This window comes from Idiotropiscis lumnitzeri, chromosome 14 (genome assembly GCF_059441095.1).
Source record: "Idiotropiscis lumnitzeri isolate Australia: NSW breed Sydney's pygmy pipehorse chromosome 14, RoL_Ilum_1.0, whole genome shotgun sequence".
Taxonomy (NCBI): domain Eukaryota; kingdom Metazoa; phylum Chordata; class Actinopteri; order Syngnathiformes; family Syngnathidae; genus Idiotropiscis; species Idiotropiscis lumnitzeri.
The window spans coordinates 12,210,506-12,228,143 of record NC_142404.1 but is presented as its reverse complement, the minus strand read 5'-3'; the positions used below and the strand labels follow the sequence as shown (position 1 = coordinate 12,228,143).

The 17,638-nt window shown below is 39.9% G+C and overlaps 1 protein-coding gene across 1 annotated transcript; it reads left to right on the top strand.

Moving 5' to 3' along the window:
* The first annotated feature begins 332 nt into the window (after window positions 1–332).
* On the top strand, window positions 333–14,523 carry LOC148323515 (UPF0524 protein C3orf70 homolog B-like). The gene is made up of 2 exons (XM_088314694.1): window positions 333–1,532; window positions 13,879–14,523. Exons 1-2 carry the CDS (start codon window positions 1,349–1,351, stop codon window positions 14,511–14,513), a joined length of 819 nt encoding a protein of 272 aa, XP_088170820.1. The 5' UTR covers window positions 333–1,348; the 3' UTR covers window positions 14,514–14,523.
* Window positions 14,524–17,638: the final 3,115 nt, after the last annotated feature.

Sequence of the window (17,638 nt, the reverse complement as noted above, 5' to 3'; positions counted from 1 at the left end):
TGAGGTAGAATTGGTTGTGTTGCTCGTCATTTCAGCTTTTTGTGTAACAATATGTAAAGGTGGACTGCTCTTCTTAAAGGGGAAGTCAAGTGAAAAATGTTCTTTACAATAATGTGTTGTATACGCCCCCATTGCATTCTGAGTAATATTGCATTCGTGGAATATGAATTGAGCCACAAAATCCACCCGTACTTAGCCATCTGAACGGGCGGCTTTTTTGCCACTCGCTGTCAACTGAAAATTGACATCATAGTTCTAAGGGATCAGGTAGCGACCAATCACAGCTCACCTGTTTTCTGGATTTAGTCATGTGATGTTCGTAAACTGAGCCCTTCGTGGACAGCAAGTGGCAAAATGGCTCCCCCCTGAGATGGCTAATAAACCGATCATTCATCTTTTTGGACAGTGGTAGGAAGCCCACTTTGCTATGATTCTCTGATTTTTGTCTGGGACAATCCAAATATTATTGTGGGGGTCTCTACTTGAATATGATTTATAGGGGCCCTGATTTTGTCGCAACAACCTTTTTAACTACTATGCATCATGCTGTGCTGGATTTAACAACTTATTTGCATGATTCCAGTTCTGAGCAGTAATTACAATCTATCTTCCCATCTGCCAATTCTGTAAAAAGTAACATCAAGGGGGGCGAGTACTAGTCTGATGTTTGTGCTGACTCAGCTGGCCAGGAACTCCTTTTGTAGAAATCAGTGATTGCAATCCCACGCCCACCTTGGACGAGCAGCTGTGGGTGCTGCCACCGAGCGGCCACAACCTCCACAACCCGAACTACATCATTTTACTATTTCATATTCGACGTTTTAAAACGCTGCCATTTAGTCTTGCTCGGCGCGTGTGTTCATTGTGTAAGCTGCTGAACGTGTAGGAGGGCGCCTTTCTCCCATTTTTTTTCGTGGTGTTTTTTTTTTTTTTTCCACGAGTGGGCAGCTGGCTTCGTGTCTTCCGACTCCTCCCGCCGTGTGATGAAGTTGAGATGGTGCGAGTGAGGAGCTCACTCGCACACAAACGAGCACAGTGGAGCCTCCCGACGGCTGAATGTCACGATGGGGAGCGCTGCGGAACGCCACCGTTGGAGCCTTTAAGAAGTACAGCCCTCGCTGGTGGAGCTTCGAACACTTTTAAGTGAGGGGACCGGCATTCCTGCCTAGCGACTCGCTGTCAGAACCCCCTCCCCGGGCAGGCTACCTACGTGGACCTCGCTCGCCCACCGCGGTGCTCGGTCGCGGTCATGTTGTAGTAGTTCTCGCCAGAATTGTTACGTTCTTGATCTTTTTTATTTTATTTTTTTTTTTGGGAGGCGGGCGTGTGAAGTTCGGGCGATGCTGTCATGGCCGCCTCCGGTGCTTCAAAGTGTCCGAAGAGTGAGAAGTTGGACGAGGCGCAAAATTTGGCGAAAAGCTGCGCGGGGAGACCAGACTTCCTGCCGTGCGACGGACTCTCCATCTGCGCCACGCACAGCCATGGAAAGTGCTTCAAGCTGCACTGGTGCTGCCACCTGGGATGGTGCCATTGTGAGTTGTTTATGGCTTCTTTTTGTCTGCCTTAGAATAACAAACGGCAAACGTTGCGATTCGTGAGGCTTTCACAGTTATTACAAGTCATTTTTTAATTTGAACTGCCCAAGTGAGATTTATGAAGCTATGTACGTGCACTGGTGGCTTGACTTAAGAGTTTAATTAGGTCCGTGACCTATCTCAAATCAAATGACCCCTTTGGAATCTATAGAAACGTCAATAATCTGTTCCACGCTCCTCAAAAAACGCCAGGAAAAACATTTTCTAAATTGAGTACAATAACGCCCGAAAGTATTATACTATATAAAAACATACAACCAATAACAAATATGAAGACTGACGTACTGAGCTGTTTTTGCATCATTTTATGCTTTAAGTCAACGGGCCTCCTTTGATGCGTGCGCCTCGGCCACCAGAAGGTTGTGTAATAAACTGTAGAGATAAACCAATAATGATTATAGGGTGGCATCGCACTCAGCAGTGAAGGCTTGCAAGTGTTTGCTCATGTAGCAACGGGTTTTTTGTCAGGGTTTGTTCAAGGTGGAAAAGACGAACCAGACACCCATGAACTGTTGTGTGTGTTTTTTTATGTCGCCATCAAATTTTAAACGTATGCAAAACAGCTTTGCTGAGTAAGATACAGACTTTAGTAGTCAAGGAGGGGAGATAACCAATACTATTTTACCATATTCAAAATTAGTATCTAACTAATTTTCAGTCAAGGGAAAACATTGGCATCACATTAAAAAAAAATCAAATTATTTTTAATATGTACATAGAACTTTTCAAATTTGCAAAATATTGAAGTTTATTTTTATAATCAAAACAATAGACACATTTGTTTTAAAATTATAACAAAAGGTTCAAGAACCTCTCAGGGTTATCAACATGTCTGAAAATCAAAACTTAAACAAGTAATTAGCTCCGTATAGTTTTCTACAGCAAAATTTCAAAATAACTGAAATGTTAAACTTTCACCTATCTTAGTTTTAATGTCAAACTAATCCAAAAAATGTGGCGAGTTCCTAGGGCCAGCAGCATCACTGAATATTAAAATACATGGTTACTGAAATTCAAAAGTTTTAACTTGATCTTTTATCTGCCATTAGCCAAATATCGGCGCCGATGATCGGCCCGCCCGATAAACGGTCTATCCCGAGCATAATACACTTAGATTTAATGCTGAACTAAAGAACCCGTGTTGAACCAAAGAAAAATCATTGCAGCTAAGATGCAGTATTATTATTAATTTTTCACTGAGGATAAAGAATATATGCTCGAGGCTGTCGTTATCTTATCTATTTGTTTTGTTGGCCTCTCTATGGTGTTCTGCGATGTATGTTAGCATTAAGCTAGAGCACTTTTGAGGCTAAGCGATGTGGTTTGGTTAAAGACAAAATTTGTCACTTGCTTTTGATTTATGTTTAGTCGTACTGTCAACTTCAACTGGGAGTGGCAATTAACGGTTGTGAGCAAGCACTTTACATCGTTTAAAAGAATTGTTCACTAGTTGCCGAATTATTGCTTGTTGTGTTGTTATCTGACAATTCACTTCAATTTCAAAAGACAACATAAATGTGTATGCAACACATAAGTTCCACAAAACAATCAGGTTACAGTTGATGAAAGGAAACCTATAAAATATGATTAATATTTAAATCACAAGTCAGCAAAGTGATCACGTGGGTAGCACACCTGCCTCACTGTCGAGATTCTGCATCCAAATGTCGACTCCTGCGCTCTTGCATGGAATTTCCACGCACAATCAATTCTTCTATTCATGCAATGAAATATATAATCTAATGCGATTGCAGGTGCAGCATGGCAACTTGTGACATTTGTGTGGCTTTTACAAATATAATAATTTAGTTTGATCTCATACTGCCCGAGAGCTATTCATATGAGTACAAAATATGTTAATGTTATTCTGGCTGGAAAATGAGTCAATGATATGGTTGGTAGCTAAAAAGATTCCTTTAAAACTAGAAACGCTTGGTTGTAAATGATCATACGTGCCGCCAACTTTCAATTAATAGGTCTGAAAATTAATTACAACAAATAATGTATCTTTGTTCATCCATGTAGTGACAGCCAGAATTGTGTCCAAGTTTAATTTGCTCTGTGTCTTTGTTTTTTTATTGATATACGTCAATAAATGTTAGGAAACAGCACCTTATGTACCCCACAGTGCATCCTCCATTTTTATTTTTAAGATTTTTAAGTTCATAAGTTCACCAAAACCATCAGCTTAAAAAAAAAACGTTAAAGGTCCTCTCAAAGAAACTGAGCTGCCCGAAAGAAATATGACTAATATTTCAATTTTGAGGCAGCTCAATGATATAAGATGTTAGCAAGGTTGCCACACATTTCTGAGTTTTGGGGTTCAAATGTCAGGTGCGTGCATCCTGCGTGGAGTTTTCACCCACAATAAGAAACATATTCTTACTCGTATTCATCTAATCTCATTAGATTGCGCAAGAAGAATTGTGCTGGCATGTCTGACTCCGTCGGTCGCTTGTGTGTTTTCTCCGCATACTCTGGCTTCATTCCACATTCCAAATCTAATCACTGACATTTTCCGAAGACTTCTGTGGCCTCAAAGGTTGCGATTAGGTCACGACCCGTCCAGCATGTATGACACTTGTGAATGAACGTGAATGTTTGTTTGTATGCACGCGACTGGCTCCAAGGTGATCGAAAATTTTTTATTGCAATTAAGTTTTCATTCCAGTTATATTTAAATTTCAAGTTACTTTAATTAGTTTTAGAGAAGGTTTGGTAGTTTTTGAGGTTTTATTTTTCGAAAATGCTTCGTTTTAGTTTAGTTTTTAATAATTTTAGGATTAGTTTTAGTTTTTCAATATATGGAGTATTTGTTGAGTGCAAGATAAAAAAAAAAAGTCAATAGCTATTGTGTAATAAAATCAAGTGAACTAGAATGTTTCACCTAACTTCATCGGTATGGACATGCACCAAAAAAAAAAAAAAAAGACACTTAATATGAACCCGGAATACTTGTTTATGATATTAACTAACTAAGATGAAAGTGAAGGACATTTTCACTATAATTCTAGTTCTAGTTATCATTACTTTTATGAACATAATATATGTATTCACTTGGTTTTACCCGAGACTCAAATAAGCACTTTGGAAGATGAATGGATGCTTGTCTGTTCTTGTGTTTGTAGTTTACCACAAACTTTACACACATTTCCTCACCATTATTACAACCCGCAGTAATGATGCACTGGAGCTGACTGGGGAGTTAGGTGCCTTGCTCAAGGGAACCTCCACCATGGAGGCATTTGAGATGCAAAACCTAGGATATACACACCTGAATATAAACAGCGTCATTTCTTTTGCTGTCATATCTTTCAATAAGATAAGCAAAATATTACGCACGTCAGTGTGATGCGTGACAGCTGGACACGATGATAATAAACACTGTACATTGTTAAATTACGGGAACCCGTCGAGAAAATTCATGTATGGAGCTTGTTCCATGAATGCCATTTTTGACAGGAGTAGAAATCGCAATCACAGGGATGGAATTCTTGAAGTTGCTTTGATCCATAATAGAATCTCCTTGGATGTAGTCATGCAATCATCTTTTTTTTTTGTGTATATATGTGCAGGAGTGAGATGTCCCCACTTTTCCCATTTCATTATGAATTTCATGGTGTTAATCCCCTCCCACCCCCCCGAAGGCTTCAGGTTTCACATTATAGTTGAGACCTGATTGGCTCCCACTCGACTTGTGATGTCATGACCATTTAGTCTGCAATCATTTTCATTTCAGTGGGCATGCTGAAAAACGTACACGGTGAATTCAATAACAACTTTCAAATGAAATGACCAACTCTGGACTTGATTAGCTCACAGCTGGCACCAGAAAACACGATCAGGTTGCAAAATTATTCAAGCATGAATTTACACAATCGTTTGAGCTTCTCACGCAATTTGATTAGATTAGAATCATTCCATGAGTGATAAAGTACAGGAGAATTCTGGAGATGTCCCTGCAAACCTTCAGGTGGGATTAAATGAGCCACCAGCAAATCATAGCCATGATAGTATGGAGTACAAAAACATGTAGTCTGGAAGGTTTTTGTTAAGCTCACCTCAGCTGAGGAAAAAAAAAATAATAATAATTTTAAATGAAAGTGAACAAAAGCATTACAACAATACACACGTCTTTGAAAAACCACAGTATTTAGAAAATAAAACATTTACAAGGTTTATTCATTTAATTTTTTTTAAAGTTCAGCGGGCCGTATTAAAACGTTTCAGGGGCCACATGCGGCCCCCGGGCCGTATTTTGCCCACCTCTGGTCTAGTCACAATTGCAGCAAATACTTTTAGGCCATAAATCTAAAATAATCTAATGGGGACAACAGTATGACGGGAACTGAGCTTCCCTTTTTTGTTGCCGTGCTGCGCAAACCTTAAAATCTTGGTTGTTGGGCCATCATAAATTGAGGACCTCCCGTCAACTCCAAAGTATTTAATTATTTCAAATGGGTGTCTGTCTTTAAGACCGCCGGGATAGTATACAGCAGCTTTCTCATCTTTCGCTCACTCTCCAAATCTTTTGTTTCATTTTTGTTCACATTTTGTGTAATAACAGGACTTGCATTTTCTCCCTTCATTTATTTATTTATTTTTTGCCAGACCGAGGACATTTTTCTGTCAAAAGGTCGATTGATGCCAAACAACCTTTTCCCATTAGGCAGTACAACGCCGGATCTGTGTTTGCATGCGTGAGAGAAGCCAGAAACAAAAAAGAAGCTTTGTGGTCGTTTGTAATCAGCAGGAACTATCTCTGCAATCCTCAGAACTGGTGTATACCTCGTGTTGTGCTCATGAATAACTAATACTCTAAAAGTATGTCAAAAAGAGCTTGTGAATATTTTCTTCAAATTTATCGGAAGAAATTAGGTCCTCAATCCATTCGATTTTTTTTTTTTTGTCATTTCCCCAGTCTCGCAGTCACAACTCATTCTCTGATTTCGCTACAGTTTGAGTCAGTTCCACCCACATCATCGTGCCCCTGCAGACACGCGGCAGAATAACAGACCAAAAACGTGTATCATTACGCAGCCCAAAGTAGTCCTTGACAAGGGCGGCTAGTTCCTCTGAATAGAGTTTACGCGAGCTATTTTGGGCTTTGCAGCACACTCCAACTCCATTTGACTTGTTTTGAAAGTGCTTGGCATGAATGAGTCTCACTGTGCACAGACACAGGATCGCACTTGAATAGAATTTACCTCATTTCTTTCGTTTGTGCCTGGTGGGATGTTTATCTACTCGACTTCAAAGAGAATCGCAGGGCGCCTACGACATAGATAAAAACAACAGGTCACACTTGGATTCACAGCGAGTGGAAACCGAATAAGTTGAGTGCTGTGTATATATATATATATATATATATATATATATATATATATATATATATATATATTTATTTATTTATTTATTTATTTTTTTAAATAAATGAATTAGTCATATTATGGCAGTGTTGTTCCAGTCATACTACTATGCATGTTTTTATTTAATTTTTTTTAAATAATGGCCTTTTGTTCCACAGCAGTCATTTAGACTTTTAAAGTAGACTAGATGACGAAGGAAGGACTCGTGCAGTGAGAGTCGGTTGTCCATTATATCAAATTTAATTATTTTCGGGGGGCTAAAAATGCCCAGCGCACTAAAGGACTACAAAATTATTGTAAAATTGAAATATATTAAAAAAAAAAAAAACAAGGATGTATCGGTTGGTGACTTGGCTATTTGTTTTAGTTAGTTGATTATTTTTTATTTATTTTTTTGGAAGTTCACAAGTACACAGCCGTTACAATTGCACAGAGACTTTCTTAAAGTATGTTCTTGAGTATGTTCTTAGGACGACCGTACTTGCCGTGTTCACGAGACCTTACGCCGCAATCTTACTCTGCGGACCGTTCTGGAACTAAAAGACTTTGGAAGGTCCAGTCCAATGTGGCGTTTCGAGTGGACTGGACAATATGTTTTGTCCGTTGGTTCGACTGTAATTAAGTAAACGCAAGAATATGAAATGCCGCATGGCATCTTTTGGACCGGAAGCCGCATTGGAAGATCAAACCTCCGTTTTTCCGTCACCTGTAAGATGCTTCTGTCCCGACAAGCATCGGGGTCACGCGATATCTTTTATTGACAAGGTGCAGCGTGCCGTTTAAAGGTCACCGTTTTTTTTTCCCTCGCTTATATAGAAATGTCAGGGGTATTTTCACTCCCCTCGTCCCTCAGACTCTTTCTCCACTCTCGGCCTGACACTTTGACACCGCTGCACGAATCGCGCCGGCTGAGCTTCAACCTGACAGGTTGTCCTTCTCCTCGGGCACGCCGCGCTCCGGAAATCCACAGATCAGTGCCGAGCACAATCACTATCCACTCTGCAGCAGCTCGTCAGGGCTTAAAGTTTGCACAATGTAATCTTTTGGGATTGCGACGTTCACGATGTGTCATTTGAAATCATCTGATCAAGGAAGAAGATTTAAGAATCCTTTTCCTGTGTTTACTGCAAGCCACGCCCGAAATGAATTATTTCCCCGCAAGTCTGTTCATGCTTTTTTTTTTTTTTTTTGTCAACATTGTCTTGCTCCTCCTTTTTGCTTTAAAATATTAATCGGCTGCCAAAATGGTGCTGCTCAATGACCGCACACTGCCTTGTGGCCGTCGTTTGATTTTTGGCTCGTTTCCCTCTTCGAGAAAACAAAAACAACCAACCATAACATAATGGACCTAATGGATTTCAGTCGCTCAGCACAATCATGCACTCGAGTCGGACTAAACCAGCTTAGACGATTGTATCGGGCAGAAGCAGGACACCCGGGGCGAAATATAGAGCTGCTTACAAGACCTTCCCTGTGACGTGTAATAATAGAGAGTGGAAAAAAGAGAAATGCTTCATCTTCTTTACGCCGTGTTTTTGGCTTGCTAATCTATTAGACTGAAAATTTCTTGCATGCATGTGAAAATTGCTGCACAAAAAAAGCTTTCCAGGCAAACCAAAAGGTGAACTTATGTACAGCAAATACGCTCGACTTTACTCCGCACTTGATCAAACACAAAACATTGAAATGATCACGCGTTTGGGAGAGAAAATTATCCGTAAACTGGCACCGCGAGAATTTTTGTTCTGCGATGACAATTTTCATGTAAACAGCGGGGGATTTTGTCTGCTGCTTTTGTGATTTGCACGCAGCTGTCTCTTCGCTGCAGCATCACACCGAGAAAATGAGGGAGAGTCAAATAGGGATGGAGGTGAACGCGACCGTTCAGCAGCAGCTGACAACATCAGTCCGAGCCTCTCATTAGTCATAATTAGCTGTGCTTAACGTCCCCTCCAATATGTCACGTCTGATGAGATGTCGCTCGCAGCACCAGTAAAACCAACGGACGTGAAGGCCCCCCCCCCACCCTCTGCTAACTGATTACAATCACCAGGCAAGGTAATTACTCATTAAGCTGAAAATCAAAGTCCTAATGAGGAACAGTCTTCCCAGTAAGCTCCTTCATCTCCAATTTTCGTACTTTTGTCAAACTGAGGAGATGATTTGAAATGCCCAGATGTGCACACGATTAGCATGAACTTGTGTCAATGCTTCATTAAGTGACTTGATGCTGAACTGCTTGCATTTTGATTCCACGTCATCTAACAATGTGGACGTAAGCGTCTGCTAATTAGAATGATTAATACCAATACCGATATATATATTTATATAGAAATAAATATTAATATCAATATCAATAGCGATAGCAATATCAATATTAGTATTATTAATATATTTACTATTATTATTATTAATAATATTTATTTTGCTTAAAAGGTAAGGCACTGCAATTAAAAATCAATCTCTTGTCACCTGAAAATGTTTTTTTTTTGTTTGTGAATTTCAGGACTTGTTCAATTCTAACCGTATAAATGATTGGAATGATTGCAAAATCTAGTGTAAAAATGTTTTTCTGGTGAGTCGGGCGAGGCTTCCCTGAACATCTTAATGGGATTGATGCTCTGTGTTTAATGTTTAATGCCCGTGTCACATAATTGTTGCCCGGAGGAGTTGCCAGAGTGAGTGTCTTTGTTGTCCTATTGTAACTTTGTACTTCTTTAAAACAAGACCAAGTGGACCCCCTTTTTTCTCCGTTTCAGCAAATCAGTTCTACACAACTGGCAAAATTCGTAACGATTATTTTGCTGGCAATACCCTTCATTAACTCATTCACTGCCAGCCTAGATAAAATGAATTTACTTTTTTGGCGTCTATATCCGTCAATGGTAGTGAACGAGTTTTAATAGCAGCATTTACTGTTGCCGACTAAAAACGGCATAGTAATACGAGTGGAAGGAATGCTGCCATTTATAATTTACGTTCACCCAGTACAAGTACACACAGAAGACGACAAAGTAGTGAATAATGTAAAAAGTCCAAATCATCAGAATGTGAAGAATGAAGATACAGTTTTTTTTTTTTTTTTTTGCAGACAGCAATGCTATGTGATGTCTGTAGTTTTGAGTGTATGTGTGTGTGTGTTGCCCCACATGCGCTCGTTGTGAATAAATCCAAAGGGAAGCTTATTGGATTGATCTTTGCAGATTCACCACAGTGCTGCTGCATCGTATAAAGCCTCAGCCAGGATAAAAACATCAATACAGAGCAGTCAGACTCTGACTAAAGTTTGTGTATTTCCACAGAAATGTTCTGAAATGTTCTGTTATTGGCTTAATTACAAAGTGGAGCTTTTGTGGCTTTTAATGAATGTGGCGTGAGTTTTGGCTGTTGGAGAGCCTGAGTTTATCATTCTGGTCCAGAAGCTGGACAAAAAGCAAACGCGACCGCTCATGTTATGACTTAAAGTCCTGCCATTGCTTTTGCTGCTATTTCCAAAAGAAAAAATGGAGATCAGCAGGGCATCAACGCCCAAGCAAAAATCTTTTCCCCCTTTGTTCCAAGTGACAATGGCCTCTTGTTGTTCTCGTTCAGCCTTTGTGCCTTCCCAGCCATTCTGAGCAGAAGGAACGATTCTGACAATACACGTATTCTGTCGACATGAGCTGAACTTGCAGAGCTGCGCGGAGTCATGAGACAGGAAACGTGTTTCACACGAGGGCTGGGTGAGCCCTTCCCCTTTTCCTGAAATCTGAGCCCTCTGTGTTCACCCAGCTGCAAGTTGCATCAACAGAATGAGCAGTGGTTGGCGCTGTACAGTCAAACACGACATCACCCTGTTAAATATTTTTTCTTCTCAAGGAGGCTTTGTCAGTATGAGTCTGCTTTGCTAAAGACTTTACTTTGGACTTCAAAAGCAAGCCAATATTGAAACGACAATCTGAGCTCAACGCATTTTCCGTCCGGCTGCATTCTTTTTTAGGGCCGGCGCCAACATGGGCGACGTGACGTTGAGGGAGATGAAAGAGTGCTCCTGAGTTAGTCACACAAGAGATTCTCTATTAGAAGAGAGCCGGCAAAGAATGTGAGATGGAGAAATTTAATTCTTCTACACCCAGGGTGGGGTGCTGTCTTCCTCATTTAATATGGAGGGGTAGCTTTCAGTTAAAACAATTAATTTTTTTTGGGGTGGTGGTGGTTATAAATGCAATATACATGTTATTAACTCATTTAATCCAAGAAATTTTGACTCGAGGAAACCCCTCAATTCCAGCGTTTTTCTGGAATTTGACTGATTTTGCGAGGCCAACAGAATAATGTGTTCTAATGCTATAAAAACACGGAGCTAAAAAAAAAAGGGCTAAGACGTATAAATACGTCTTTGGGAGGCAGGGCCTACATTTTTGAAAAAGTATTTGTATGTCTTAGGGATTGAATGAGTCATTCACTGCCATTGACGGATAGAGACGCCAAAAATGACATTCATTTGGCCTGGCACTGAATGAGTTAATTGCAATTTAATTGATTGCAAAATATTCAATTGTGGCAGCCCTCGTGAATTCACACCACAATCGCTTAAGCTTTAATCATTTGCTCAATTATGGAGAAAAAAAGGAGTTCAGAAAATTCCGTGAAAGATTTTTTCCTGAACAAAAATAATCCATTTGGTTGATTGCTCGTTCGCCACATCCAGTTTGTACATTTCGCCGACGACCCACATGTAAATGCACAAAATACCGAATGAATCCTAATCGCCTCATAAATCTCGTCATTATTTTTTTGTCTCTTTGTTGTCATACCTTTTTGTTTTCTTTTCCTCCCCACCAACAAGGTTCATTACCTCAGGAACAAGTCGCCTCCTTAGCTTTTATGCCTCCTGCCTCATGATTAGATTTTCGTAATAAGGAGCTGTAATTTCCTTTTTCCATGTATGTCCTCATTTACATCTCCTACATCCCCCACAATGCCTTTCATCATCCCTCCTTTGTGATGGCGTTGCTTTCAGTCGCTGGCATTTAAAAAGGTGATGAAAGGCTCTCGAGTGGGCCAATAAAGGCTGCGACCTTCATTCTTTGGTTTTTGCGGCCGAGTGTCGGTCCCAAACACACACGAGGTGTTGAAAAGCGTACGCTGCACTTGTGATATTGTGTGATGTCCCTTTGTCGTTTCCGAGACGCACGAAAGCCGTTGTTTTCAAAGCGTTGGGGCACATTGGGGCCTCATTAAATGACTTTTGCATTCAAATATAAGAAGTGCATGTGACGAGGATATCGATATCGGCACAATTTGACTGTCAGGCAAAAAAATTATACCATTCTAGTACATCCTTTCACAAGTTTTTCCACCATTAATGTGGCTTATATAACACGTGCAAGTCCATTGACGGCACAAAAAACCTTTGAGAACATTTTACGGCAGAAGCTATGGTCTGCAGAGATTTTTTTTTTTTTTTTTTTGAGCTGGACCTGTTTAAAATGTATGGAATAGCCTTGGCCCCGGTTATGCGATTCAGTGGCAAGATTCAAGAAAATACCAGAACACTTTAAATCTGCCAAACGCATGTGGGGAAAATGTTACGATCCCATGAAAACAAGGTTGAGCTTTTTAGCCATACTGGATAGTCATTTCAAAAGGTCGTTGCAAAAAGAACATTATTTATTTTTATTTATTTATTTTCAATTCAGTTCGACACATGCTATTAATCACGTTCATGGTGGAGAAAAGTTATAGAATAATAGATGTTTTTTTTTTTTTTTCATATCACTAAAGCCTGACATTTGAATAGAGGGTGTGTAGACTTTTTATATCCGCAGTCTATACAGTGTGAGAGGAAGAGATGTACGAGCTTGTCAGTTTGTGCAGTGCGGTCCTCTCCTGGGAGCCTCTTAAACAAAAAAATGTCGGCGCTCTCCCGGCTGCACGCCTGACAAGCATCACCACAAGCTCTTCCATACGTCCGTTGGTTCTCTATAGCTCCAAGATCCATAAAGGTGCACATTCACACTTCAGGGCAATTTCGAGTCTTCAGTGGAGCGAACATTTGGTGGATATGCAGTACATCTAGCAGCCGTAAAGTTGTGACGGCCTGCGCAATATCATGAGATCCAGTCCAAGGGCTGGGACAAATATTGGAACATTACGCAGATGGCACTGTCAGAGAAGTTTGAATGGAACAATTTTGGTTGTAGTTTGGGTCGGATATAATTGCGTGGATCTTACATTTCTGACTGGAGGCACAGAAACTTGGAGATGTCTGTATTTTTTATTTTTTTTTTGCATGTCACCAAATACCACAGAGACTACTTGTCACACTTTTAAAAAGGAAAATCATTTTTAAATCAACATAAAAAAGGGACACTTATCTTTGAATAAAATGTGCCTTTGACCAATATTATCTTTTCTTGGGGTACCATTATTTTTGTCCAAGCGTGTTTTTTGTTGTTGTTTTTTTTGTAATTTTACGTTTTCTCTTAACATTTTTTTACCCTAGAGTATGACTATTTTCTTGCAATTTTTTTTTTTTACTTCTTTCTTGTAACAGTCTTTCTCACGTAATAGATAGTAAGGCAGAGTTGGTTGTTGTCTGTTGTGGTACGCAAGTTTTGCTTTGCAGCAGACACAATGCACTTCATCGTCTTTCTGAAGTGTGAAATGATCCCAAACTGAGCATTTTCTGTCTTTTATGCACTCGTTTGTGCCGGCACCAACTTATTTTTACACACAGCCTGTTGCAACATTATGTGGGGGGGCGGGGGATTTTCAGATGACTTGCTCTTGAATTCTTCAAGTTATTCGATTGTTACCTTGAAACTTTTTTTTGTAATCATCAAATTTATGAAGTTTGAAAAGTGTGCTCTTATTGGCATGTTGCGTGTTAACCACCTTGCTAATGAATGTCCCGCTCGTCCCGCTCGCAGGCAAATACGTGTACCAACCCATGACCAACGTGTGCCAGCTGCCCAGTACGGCGGTTCCCAACGCCGCCACGGAGTACAGCAGCACCATGGACCTGTCCGTCTCCCTGGCCGAGCGCTTCCTCAAGCTGGCGCCCTGCTTCCGCTCGCCTCCTCACCTGGAGTCTCCCAAATACTGCGTGATCGCCGACCTCTTCGTGGACGACTACGTGGTCAAGCGCATTAACGGGAAGATGTGCTACGTTCAGCGCCCCTTGCCGCCCGCGCTGCCCGAACCGCCTCAACCGCCCGCCCCCTCCACCCCTCAGCCACGACCCTCCGTCAAGGCTGCGCCCGCGCCGGCGCCGACCCAGCGCGAGGACAGTGAACCCAAAAAACACGCCTCTCCCTTGGACAAAGTCAAGGGTCCCAAAATGGACCAGTGCTCGTCCCCGTCCAGCTCCGAGGACTCCGGCATCAACGCGCTGGGCCTGCACTGTATGGAATCGTGCGAGGACGAGAGCGAGCGGGAGGACGACGAGCTGAGCACGGATGGAAACTCCAGTCCCGGGAGCCTGTGGGATCAGGACGACGGCTCCCTGCTCTCTCCCTCCAAGTCGACGATCGAGATCATCGAAAAGATCGAAACAACTGTCTGACGTGGCCGTAGCGACTGCAAGCGCCTGAGGATTTATCTTCGATGAGCCTGGACGATCAAACGCCCTTTGGCGGGAAACGGGCTTGATCTCGTTTGTTTTCCTCTTCACACCTCCAGTATTCACAATCCCTGCATGGAGTGAATTTCCACCACTTTCTACCAAGCGGGACACAAAGATGAAGCACAAGCGTGCCAAGCACAAGCACAGTGGACCGAACAGCACGTGATGGAAAACGGGGAGGACAAAAGCAAGGTGAAAGTACAAAGGAGTGTTGGGGGTCACACTGGAAAGAATAAAGTCGGATTTTCGAAGGTCCGAGATCCAACACAAACTTAAAAATAGAACACGTCTAATATATGAGATTAAAAGTGTGTGTTGTTCTTTCTCAGGGACACACGCAAACGTTTACACAATCACCAAGTGTTCAGTCGAGTTTCCTCCTCTCTCTTAATGCGGGTCGACTTTTATGCGTCTAATAAGCAGGCTTCGAACCACTTTCACAATAACGTTTTAGTTTTGCAGAACAGAAAAGAAAAAAAACAATTGTTCTCGGTTCTTATTTATTTGCCGGATATTTTACTCCTTAATGTTTTTTTTTTGTCTGTCGCTCGTGATAGTAAAAACGTTAAATGGTGAAATTCAGACTTTATCCTCATTTGGTTACTTTTTTTAACAATATAATGAATAAACATGTTTAGTGTTTCTTGTTGCATTTCAACTTTTTAAAAAATTGTTAAAACCGTTTCAAATTACAACTTAACTTTCAAGATTAGGATTGTTTTCGGTTTACGATATTGTAAAACTACAATTGGACACAAACCTGTCAGTAAAGTTACTTTGAATTTTGAAATATCAAAAAGTTAACAATTTTGCGAGGAAAATTGTCATTTGTTTTTTCTTTTGGGATAATTACTTTTTTCTAAAAGCATGTCTTTACACTTTTGTACATGCAACTTAACATTTATTTAAATTATCTTATCTTATCTAAAATTATGGCTTTTTTAATAGTATAACATTTATCTCATGAAAATTTTGATTTCATTGTCATTGTTGTGACTGTTCTCATACAGGCTTTTTTTTTTTAATTCTTGAAACATTTACTTTTTTGTGGGTTTTCTTGTAACGCTGACGTTTTCTCACAAAATGTTTTCTTTTAATGTTCCATTTTTTAGGAACATTTTATTTTCACTATAATTACAAAAGTACTATTAACTACTCTCGTTTTCACAAATAAGAAACATTCTGACTTACTATTACTTTTTTTCGGATTATATTGATTTGATTGAATAGAAATACTGAGTTCAGTTTTCACAATTTTTCTGGCCACAATTTATTTTAATCTTGGGAAATATTCTGATTTAAGTTAGACTTTTTTTCTGTAGAATTATTTTCTTCTTTTCTTTTAACATATGATTTTTTTTCCTTGCAAAAGTGCTACTTTTTTCTCATAACATTACATTTCCTGGAAAAGTCAGATTATAAGTATTTTTTTTTAAATAAAATATAAAGCCGCTCATATTTCACATTGCTAACTTTTTTTTATTGATTTTTAGGAAAGTTATATGTACATTTTTTCTTGTTTTTTTGGGGTATACTTTTATCAGGAAAAAACTTTTTTTTTTATTTTCAACATTATCACATTCTTTTATTTGTTATCGTTATATGACTGAATTGTTTTTTCTTGTAACCCTGATTTTTTTTTTCATGAAATTCCTTTTGTAACATTGCCGTTTTTGATTTTTTTTTTTTTCAACGCATAATATTAAAACGGAAACTTCTGATTATTCTGTTTGTCCCCTCATAGTTGGGACAACATTTGACCTGTTATTATTTATTGTAAAAATACAACTCTCTTCTCATGCAATTATTTACGTAAAATTCAAGACTTTTTTTTTCTCATGCAGAACCTAACACTTTTCTGTAAAGTCATATCAATCAAAATCTGATACTACTTTTTGATCAATTTACTTTAGCAATTTTTTTTTGTATTTTCTTTTTATATTACCAGATTTGTCAAATTCAAGTTTGTTTCCTTGTTCTCTGTATGCAGTCATTGGTTTAAATCAGTGTTATAGTGTTATATTTATAACAATACGCCATTTCCACATCAAATATTCACTTTGTCGTAATAATTTAACCCTCGCCCCCAAAATCCGACTTTATTGTTACATTATTGATGCATTTTCTTTTCAGTGTGGCCCCAGTACTCATAAAGGATGCTGTCAGTGAACAGCACAATTTCAAAGATCTCCTTGAAGAAAGTAAGCACTTGCACAAGCGTCCATCACGCCGTCAGGTGTCCTTCCTCATTCTCGAACCAAAGCTTTGGCTTGATCCCACCCACAAAAAGGTGAAAAACTCTCCAAATCGTAAGGACAAGGCCGGCTCCCTCTCACGCTGAGCCTTTCGAGCTGCGTTTGTGTGCGCTTTACTGACGCTGACACACGACCAACCGTTTAGGCAGAGAGGCCCTCCGTGTTCGACAATCATGGATTTTACACAACAAGCACATTCCGACGCTGTGCCTGCCAATGAGGACCAAGGATGTTCTCTCTCCGAAAAGACTCGCACCTCACCACCGCCGCCACCTTTTGGTCCAATTCAACCTGCCCATGTTGCAAATTTGGACTCAAATCAAAACTTGTGATGAGCAACGAAGAAACCAAACAGTGCGGATGTGTCTCAGTGTGACTTGAGAGAAGGACACGCTTCATGCTTTCGAAAAGTTCGATTAGAATTTAACATTGTCATTTGCTTTTTGAGCTTTGGAGCGGAAATGTGTTGTGAGGATTGTGAGTTACGGCGTCCAGACGAAGCTAGTGCTGACGTTACTTTGTGCTCTGGAGCCGTGCAAACGTCGATCCGTGCACAAATTTTAAAGAGATGATTCCGATTACATCGATGTGATGCGTATGATGTTAGAGTTCAATATATAACATGAACAGGGTGGAGGCCTTATTAGTAAAATCAAGACAGCAGGTAAAATGTTTAGTCCACCTGATTTATTTGAAATGATATTTAAAAATGGTTCATTTGCATGTCTATATTTACCTGAAAAATAAGCAAAAAGGGACAAGCGAAACTACTATTCACATAAATTGGGTTTCTACCGATATCACAGGTTT

Coding starts and splice junctions, on each gene's coding strand:
- LOC148323515 (XM_088314694.1), top strand. CDS start 1,349: ATGGCCGCCTCCGGTGCTTCAAAGTGTCCGAAGAGTGAGAAGTTGGAC. Junction 1,533..13,878: donor CCACCTGGGATGGTGCCATT/GTGAGTTGTTTA, acceptor TCCCGCTCGCAG/GCAAATACGTGTACCAACCC.